Source organism: Lissotriton vulgaris, chromosome 7, assembly GCF_964263255.1.
Source record: "Lissotriton vulgaris chromosome 7, aLisVul1.2, whole genome shotgun sequence".
In the NCBI taxonomy this organism is placed as follows: Eukaryota; Metazoa; Chordata; class Amphibia; order Caudata; family Salamandridae; genus Lissotriton; species Lissotriton vulgaris.
The window spans coordinates 458,459,606-458,469,085 of record NC_141695.1 but is presented as its reverse complement, the minus strand read 5'-3'; the positions used below and the strand labels follow the sequence as shown (position 1 = coordinate 458,469,085).

At 41.8% G+C, this 9,480-nt stretch overlaps 1 protein-coding gene across 3 annotated transcripts in view; it reads right to left on the bottom strand.

Annotated features, from left to right (window-relative positions):
• Positions 1 to 4,843: 4,843 nt before the first annotated feature.
• The window catches only part of LOC147701860 (uncharacterized), a 94,574-nt gene continuing 89,937 nt past the window's right edge, over positions 4,844 to 9,480 (bottom strand). For all 3 annotated transcript variants that reach the window (XM_086930492.1, XM_086930491.1, XM_086930493.1), the window contains one exon: positions 4,844 to 7,756. In XM_086930492.1, coding sequence (XP_086786618.1) covers positions 6,147 to 7,547 — 1,401 coding nt within the window. In that variant the 5' untranslated portion in view covers positions 7,548 to 7,756 and the 3' untranslated portion in view covers positions 4,844 to 6,146. The remainder of the gene's footprint in view (positions 7,757 to 9,480) is intronic.

Genomic DNA, 9,480 nt, shown 5'->3' with positions numbered 1-9,480 from the left:
GGTTTGGAAGCGGAAGCCCCTAATTGAAGCACCTCGGTCAGGAGATCAGTCCTGACCTACACGGAGGGTAGCTCTAGTCCGAGGACCTCAGCTGCCTTTTTTACCACCATGGCATAGGATGTCCCATCCTCCGTAGCCACTGTTGGCGAAGAAAGCATGCCAGTATCTGGGGAAGTATCCAGTCCACTGCCTCCCCAAGTTCCCCATACCAGTCTAAGTTCGCCACAGAGACATCCTGTTTTCCAGAGGGTCCATAGACTCCTTCCCATTCCTCTCCTTTAAAGTGCTCAGACGACCACATAGAACTCCTGGGTTCAATCAACGTTGAAATCTACATCGAGCAACATCGTTCTGGCACTGTATTGGGGATGAGGCTGAGGCTGGGGCTGGTGCCGCAGGCACATACTTCGGGTCTGTCTTCGGAGGAGGTCGCAATGGCCCAACCAGCATCGACCTGGATCTGGGATCAGATCCTTGAGGCCCCACCGGCGTCGTGGTCAGGGCGGATGGCGTCGAACCCAATGGGGCTTTTCCAGCAGGGTTGCTCTGGCTCCCGGAAAGGGAGGGAAGTGCGTAGTCGGCTCTGGCTCTGCAGAACCATGCCTAGAATGTAGGTGGTCATTAACTCTCCTGATGACGGATGTCAGCCGAGGTGAAGATGAAGCCCTCTTGGACCTCTTCTTCATATGCCTTTACCCTGAGTGTCCCAAGGACTTCTAGTGGGAAGAAGAGGACTTAGGGCTCCGGAAGCGGTCCCGCAACCTTCTCTTCTTCGATATGGACCGGGACCTCCGCGGATCTCACTGAACGGTGTTGACTGCCGGGCCGCGAGGAGCATCTTCGCTGGCTCCCTCAAGGCCTTCGGAGCCATGGCCCGGCAGTCCGAGCGCGACATCGACTCGCGGTCAGGCTCGAGACTCCAAAGACAATCGAGGTGGGGGATCTGTGACCATCATCATGTGGTGGCAGGCACCGCACAGCTTGAAACCTGCCTTCCTTAAAGACATCCCTCACATAATAACAGGATTTTTTTTCTTCAAATTTGACAAAAGTCAAGAAAAAAGCTGCCAAAATGCAGCTGCGGGGTGGCTCTTCTCATGTCGGCGCTTAACTAGTGACAGCCGCGCGCCTGTGTGGTACCTATATAGGCACCCCGTCATCATAACCAACGCTACTGATGCACACAACGTTATGTAGAGCCGAATGAAGCCCCCGGATGCTGCACATAAGGGGTATAGCTCAGCATAAGTTTCCGGAACCAGGCGCCTGCCTGGGAAATTCAAAGGTAAGGAATCTGCAGTTAGAAGTCTCTATTAGATAACCTGGCTAAGGCACCTGAATGTTGCCTCGTTTTGGAACTCAAAGGGGGTCTCCACTAACTAAAGGCCTAAAATGTTTGAGGAATGGGGTCCTTTCGACCTAGTCATAGGAACTCGTCCAAATTGGACTTGGGTGAAGAGACCTGGGTGCCTGTTTTTATGCAGTGGTCGGGGGCCACCTTGCACCCTCAGACTGTCCTCCTGCTGCTTTTTCTGTAGCTCTGTCAAAAGCTTCCTGTGGAATTTAAAAATGTCACTTTTTTGCCCCACACACTGCCAGCTTGACAAACTGGCATCAACTAAAAAGTGCTATAGTTGCCTATGTAAAACAGAGGGGCAGAGAATGAGAGAGTTAAGATTGTTTGATGTGGTTAAAAATGAATGTATGACAGTATGGAGCAGTGCTACTTAAGGACAGTGTGCTTGTGTTTATATATTTGCATTACAAAGTTTTTGAGCACTTGAAACCCTTATTTACATACTTTCACATAATGCTTCAAATCACTAAAGTGCATCTGCTTCTTTTGTTTAGCAGGTGTAATGTTAAAAATATTGAACTTTAGTAAGACTAAGGAGTCCCTGCTGATATGAGACCGTGCCTTCTCCAAAGCTTGTTACTTGATCAAACCTACTCATATTTATCATGATGTGGTGTGCATGAGAACATGCATTTACATGCTCCATTGACAGTGCACATGTAAAGAGTAGAAAGAGAACACTTCAGATATTTGTAAATAAAATACATACACTTTCACATAAAGGTTGTATTCCTCCTATAGGTTAGTCTTTCCTGGCTACTATATTCCCAAGTGTCATGAAACCCCTAATGTTGGGGGTATGAACTACAGCCATCCTCTGGCCATCATTTAGTGGCCTTCAGTAAGACCAGAGATGATGCAGAACAAATACATAAAGTAAAAGAAGAAAACAATGCATTATTCTGCAGCAGACCCAAAGAGCCCAGAAGGACAAGCTAATAATTAGAGCAAGCAAACATCAGCATTATACATGTTTCCACATTTTCTGGTTTGTCATAAGCTAGCAACAAATAACAGAGAGAGAAAGTGATATGATCACAATAGCTCTGATATTTGGTCAAGTGCCAGGCAAAGATTCTCCCTATGCTTTTAACCTGGGATGCCTTGTTTGTTACTTAAGAAATGGGGAGGTTTGTGGTACATTGATTTTCATAGAAAGTGTGTTTACAGGCACTTGCATTTGTCTAGCTACTAAACTGGAGAGTGAACAGCCATGTTTTTAAGTTCCAACAGAGGGATGGGGACAGATTTTTCAAAGGTCATGAGGAAAACTATACCATAGTTAGAAAGCTGAAGGGAGCAGAGGTATTGAAACAAACTGGGTTCTCACCAACACAGCAGTAGTCAGTCTGAGCTGGGCAACTGGTACATATGGTTATTTGTTATGCCACAAGAAGGAAGGTCCTGAATTATGGAAGTCTCTCCAAAGCAGAGATCACAAGATATGTGTAACGTGTGTGCTTCTAAAGGCACCTGCGACTACCATGGGTGCAACATCCTCTAGTATTGTTGGCTTGTCTGGAAAACAGCTGTCAGTCATTGGCATAATCCAAGCTAGATGTTACTTGGACCCTAAAACCAAGATATACTGAAGCTCATTGACACATGGAAACATTACAGTCTTTGTAGAAAAGGATTTTGACCATGAGAGTGGCTTTTCCAGCATACTAACTGTGTCAGTTGGGGCATCTAAGGGCCTGATTTAGAATTTGGCAGATGAGGGCTCCATCACAAATGTGACAAATTTGCAGTACACCTTGTATCAAGTTTGTTACGTCTTAACACACTTGTAAAAAGAAGGGTGGGAAATCTGTCACGTTTGTGAAGAGTCCCCTTTGCCTAGCTCTAAATCAGGACCCAAGTTCTTCATCACTATACTGTGGGGCTGGAAAACAGAGGACATGGCCAACTATGTTGTACGCTCACTAACAGGCTTCCAATCACTGGGATTTCAGTTATGTTGCAGCTGAATTCAAACTATGTCCCATTCATTTTTCAAGGACCACTTATCACAGGAAATGGTATTGCTTTCCCCTTCTAACCCTAATTATAGAACTGTCTGAGCCCAAAACCAGCTGCATACACTTGTGAAGGTACTTTATCAGGGACTAACCAGCGCCAGGGGTACATCGGACATAAGTAAAAAAACAAAACTTTTGTAAGTCGAAACTAAACTTAAATGATCAATAAGCTGCTGCAAATGTTCATCTGCATTGGTCAATGCTGTTGTATCGAATAGCTCTGCAAGCCTTAAGATTCTACACTAGTGATCTTTCTTGGCAGTTCCAACCTTTGAATCGTACAGCGTAAGAAGTTTAATATAACAGTTCAATGTTTCCAGATCATAGCTTGAGTGCCACTGTGAATGTCTATGTAGATCAACCTCCTATTGTATAGCGCTAAACCAAGATAAGTAGTTTTTAGGTTGACAATGTTTACTGACACACCGATATCTAGCCAGTTGGTTAACTGTAATAGAAGCTAGAACACTATCAGTGTCTACTGTATGCATCCTTCGACACTGGAGAGCAGTCAAGGTGCAGACTAATGCGACTCTCTAGACCAGCTTCATACAAATACATTCTGTACAGATAAAAGGGCCAGCAATCTAGATTTAACAAGCTATGGGTACCTTGCTTGGGAGATGCCGAGTATTACGCCGGGGAATCATAGTTGTAGTATCCTTTTTAAAAACATGTGTTATAGGTTGACCTCTTCTCTACATACTTATTGTCCCTCACCCAACCTTAATGCCCAAAAAAACAACCAACCCCTCTACACACTTCATCACACTTTCCCCCCACTTTCTTCTTATTCAAAGCCCTGTCTGAATGACTATGACAGATTGAAATTCATGTTTACTGTAAAGACCGATAGATTAGTTTAGATTTCTTTTTTTCTCTCAACTATCTCAGGTGTGTATTCTTCGATTGCAAGTGCTGTGTTTAACATCAACCCTGAACAGAACCCTGGTTCAGCTGTTCTTTGGAATTATACATATAATTACTGGTTGGGTCTGAAAATCAAATGAAGGAATAATATTAAATTACATCTGCATTAGAAGAAATACTCAGTGAACATCGACAAGTGGGCTAATTCACACTGTAAATATATATAGTTAGAGGCATGAAAATAATGATTCCCGGGCTACAATAAATACGTGAAGTAATTCTATAGAGATTACAAACTAATCCACTGAGGTGGCTTTTGGTGCTAGCAACAGAATATAAACCTAACTCTGAGGGGAGTCTGAACCGTTATGGTGTGCTAAGCATTTTCTAACTAACCCCCAGAAATGAAAGTGTTCATCAGTTTCGGTGTTGGACTGGCATAGTGTCCACTTCGGCAGAGCATATTTTACAATTAACTGACCTGAGGATTTGCATGGGCATACAATGTTAACTTCATTTAAGGAAAGGAAGGGGCCGTACTTGAGCCTGGTCAATACACAGTAACACATGTTATAGTGATATAAAGCTATGAATGTTTTCTTTCAAATTATTTATTATTACACACGGACAACGGGGACAAAAGTAGAATATGGTGGCATTTCAACTGCTTTGAGCAGGAAAGATCAGAAATTAAGACACACACACACAATTAGGGGTGGTCATAAAAAGGTACTAGAAACCATCAAGGCCAGGGACTAGAGAGCAATGTGTCTATAATGAGAAAATAATTATATATGGTGAGGACACTCACTGAGCTGGCAAGTGGGACAAGTTGATCTAAAGTTCTGCTGCTTTTGGACTATGGAGTAGTTGGAGGGAGGAAGCGGTAGTGTATTCCTGTTGAATCATATTGCTTATAAGGTTATCTTGTTATAGAACGCCTTTAGGAAATAGACACAGTCGAAAGTCTCTATCAATTAAAGATACAAAAGAATCAAGAAACAAGATTATAAACAGTTCTAGCCAGTTATCCTTTATCCCTGAGTAACATATGGAAGAAAAAAGCCCCAAATAAAACAAACTTCCTAAAATTAAATTAAAAATATTAAAACGGTCAAATCCGCCTAGGCAATGACAAATATTTATCAACTTATACCCTCCTGATGCACTCATGCATCTGTTACTGAATCTGCGTCTGGATTCTGTGCTTTGCTTGTAACAAAATTAAACTTCTTCATGAACTAATAATAATATTTATTGACTATGATGCATTGGTAAAACTGGAAAAGATGAAGAAGAAAAGACAGAAAGATTGAAACAGTATTCCATAGAGCCATCATCTGGATTGTGTTTTGTTTGAATGCCCTAGATGATTACTGACATATCTTCTAAATACAAGTCAATGTGTGCCTACATAGTATCTTTTCCATTTCAGGTACTCACAAAGAACTTCAAATAGGTCTCCTTAAGTGAAGAAGCCCAAATCACTGGGGCAACCTTTTGACTAAGACTTTATAGAGATATCATGTTGCCAGCCTAAGTAAGAATTTCAGGAGCTCTTCGGCGAACTGTCAGGGAGCAATCACTGGAATTAAGCAACTATTGCTTGTTCACATTTTTTATTTGGTGCACAAACTGGTAGATCCAGTGTCCTAGTGTTAACTTTAGGAGGTCCATCAACTGTGGCTCAGGGACATAAAGTGGCAAGCCCAAGGAGACAATCTGTGGCAATGGAGAGCAGAGGTTGGAAACCATTCACGTATGGTTCTAAACTAAGAGCCATATGCACCAGGCACCACTTTGTTCCCATCCCCATTTTAATAAGATACAAAGACACCAACTCTAATCAAAGTCTTTAGATGCCTTCAACCAGGGAATGATAGCAGTAACCATCCCTATCAGTCACTTACATACTCAGTAAAACTCTCTAACAGAGGCTGTTTCTGGTGCTTGCGCTCCACATGGCGGAGAAGAGTGTTCCGTTCACCAAAGCGCATATGGCACATCTCACACTGAAAGGGCCTTTCCCCGGTGTGCACCCGGTGGTGGTGAGCCAGCTCACCTGTATCGCGGAAGCTACGCTGACAGATCTGGCACTCATATGGCTTCCCAACAGTGTGAGTGTACTTGTGGCGCTCTAGGTGGGAGGTGCGCTTAAAAGCTTTGCCACATGCGTCACAGACATAAGGCTTCTGCTGCGAATGAGTTATGCTGTGCCGCTGCAAGTAGGAGAGATATTCAAACACCCTTGAACAGATGGGACATCTGTACATCTTGCGGGGTGCGGAGGAAACGTCTGTGCTGCCGCTGGAACTGCTGGTGCCAACGGCACCTGGCAAGACACCCGGATCCTTTTCGCTGCCTGGCTTGGGCTCCTCAACTAACACAGTGTAGGGCATACCTTTGTTATCAATAAGTAGGAACCTGCGGTACTTTGAGGGTTCCATAAGCTCAACCTTTGTAGTGCACTGGGTAGCAGATTTTCCTGGTTCTGAGACTTCCATGTCAGTTCCTTTCCCACGATATTGAGAATCCTTTGAATCTCTTGTCCTACATAGATTTATAGGCTTCAGATCTCCCATTGCATTACTGTTGAAGCTGTGCTGCTCCCCCCTACCAAAATTACCAGAGTCAGAGGACGTCCTTTGAGACTCAAGGGAATTGTTAGAAAGTGTTTGACGTTCATCTAAGACAGACCTGTGAACAATATTGTCTTTTTTCACTGAAGGTGTGATCCTATTGACCAGGTGGCTCTGGAAAGTCTCACTGGAAAAACAGGGTTTCTCCAAAATATTAACATGACGTCCATAGTCTGAAACTAGGTTTGGAGAACTAGAAACATGCCCATTAAGGTTCTTCGGCGAAACACTATGGCGTAAGAGGGGTGGAGGGCTTTTGGTAATGATGCTGCAGTTTCGCAGTTTCTGAGCACTGGATGTCAATGATGAACCTGGCATTGAGGTTGGGGTGGGAAGTCGATGCACTGGAGTTTTCATCCGAGCTGGCCACTTCAGACCTAAATGCTGGGATCTTTCAAAGATTTCCGAGCCAGGGTCATATCTGTTATGCTCCATCTTCCGTCTAGGCTTCAGGTGTTCTGATCTCACGGACGGGCACACCCTCAAACCCGTTGTATCTCTTCCCCTTGAAATTTCAGTTGTAGATGGGCGTATCCCATTTTGAGCCAGCCCATGCTTCTGAGAAGTCAGCCACTTAGTGTCTGAGCGATGATGAATCATTGTTCCACATGTTCTGGCTTGCAAAAGGGAGCCAATTTGTTTCCCTGTTGACTCTTCCATACTCCAACTCCTTCTTAATTATTCTACAGTTGTTCATTTGTCAACATGAATATCTGCTGCAGTTTCAATTCTAGTCTCAGTTGTCCAACTGGCCGGTAGGGTGTGTATTTATATCTCCTGCACTGGGTGGCACTTCTGTTTCTATAAGCGGGAGCATTGTTATTAGCATCCATTGATAGGGTCTGGAAAATGCTGTTGATGTATGACACCTAGTAAGAAAAAAAGATCCATATTAGGTCCAGTGACAATGTATCACGCAATCCATTTTGAATAGCCAGGCAAGATGCACACAGAACATTCTGGAAAACAGCTATCACAAACGTGGGTTTTTAGTAACTAGTGAGCCAATGTTTCTTCACAAGTAGTTACCAATAAAAGTGTGACCAACAGTTATCTACAAACATGGATAATAGCAAGAATATTATGCGATATGCGTGAGCTTTAGTGATGTATGATCATCTCTAGACAGAAACTGTAAATTATAAGAGAAGCAGCTTTGTGTTCCAATAAAATTTGGGTTTGTTCATTCATCTGCATATTACCAATCAATACTGTTTGGCCTTTGTATACAAAAATACAAAACTTTAAATCAGAAATAAAAAAGGGAAAATAAAAGTGACATGCCTATGAGATAGATGCATCATACTTGAGCTATCAGGAGGGGCTTCTGTTAGGTTATATATATATATATATATATATATATATATATATATATATATATATATATATATATATATATATATATATAAGAATTTACTAAAGTTGATAAGGGTACAGTAGATTGATAATCCATGTGTTATTGATAATTCATGTGTTATGTGCGGAAATCAAGGGTTTACTTGCTCAAAGGAATATAACAGAGTTCTTAAAAAGCAGAAGACCAAATATACAGCAAACCATTCATATCAATCATATAAAAAATAAATATGCCTATATTTGAAATGCTGCAAGACAACCACTGACTAATAATGGAATGCCTCCTATATTTTATTAAAGAAATGTTGGAGCCATTACAAATGTTCATTATACAGAATTCATAAATCTTCATATTATTCTGTTCTGCAATGAGGAACAACCACAAGGGTAAACAGGCAAATTCTTTTTAAAAAATTGCACTGTTCAACATCAACCTAGTCAATAGAAATCTGTGGTTCTTGTTAGTAAAGCAAATAAAGGTAAGGTTTATTACCAGGAGAAGTACATATCATATAATAATTTGAGAACGTGGATTTCCCAGATAGACTATGCAGTCTCACAGCAGTACACTTAGACAATATTTGACTATTGCATTCAGAAATTTAGAATGACTAGGAGAAAGTCTCTGGTTTGGTGGTAAAAAAAATTAAAATTCAGGAAAGTTCAAAAGTACAGCTGATTTTAGTAATATGAATGGAATTTACAGAAATTTTAGACAGTCAGTTGAAACTAATCGGTTAAAAAAGTTTCCTTTTTACTCCATACCTTTAAACATAATGGCAATAGCTGGAGTTTGATCAAATCGTTGATGTAGTCAAGCCCCACTTCTGTATGACAAATATAAGTAACAGTTGTAGGTGGAATAGCCAACACTCTTTTTATGAAGCCATTCTCAGCCCTCTGTATATATGGATAGTCCCTAATGCTCCACATGCCGGCCCAATAAATAGTAATTTAATGGCATTTTACGTTATTTACGGTCAGAAGCGCTCTAGTTGGTTTTCTACCGAGTCTGGAAGCAAAACTGAAAACAGACTCAGCATTGCTTGCTAAGGCCCCAGCTTTGGCAATACTCAATGGACTCCAACTGAAACTATCAACAAATAAAGCTCCCAAATATAGGAATGAAGGGATAGCACTGATTTTCTTATGGTTGACATTTGAATAAGTGACTTTCTGCTTGTTGGAGCCATCAATCATGATGTGTGTCTTATCCTGATTAACCTTCAGGTCTAAA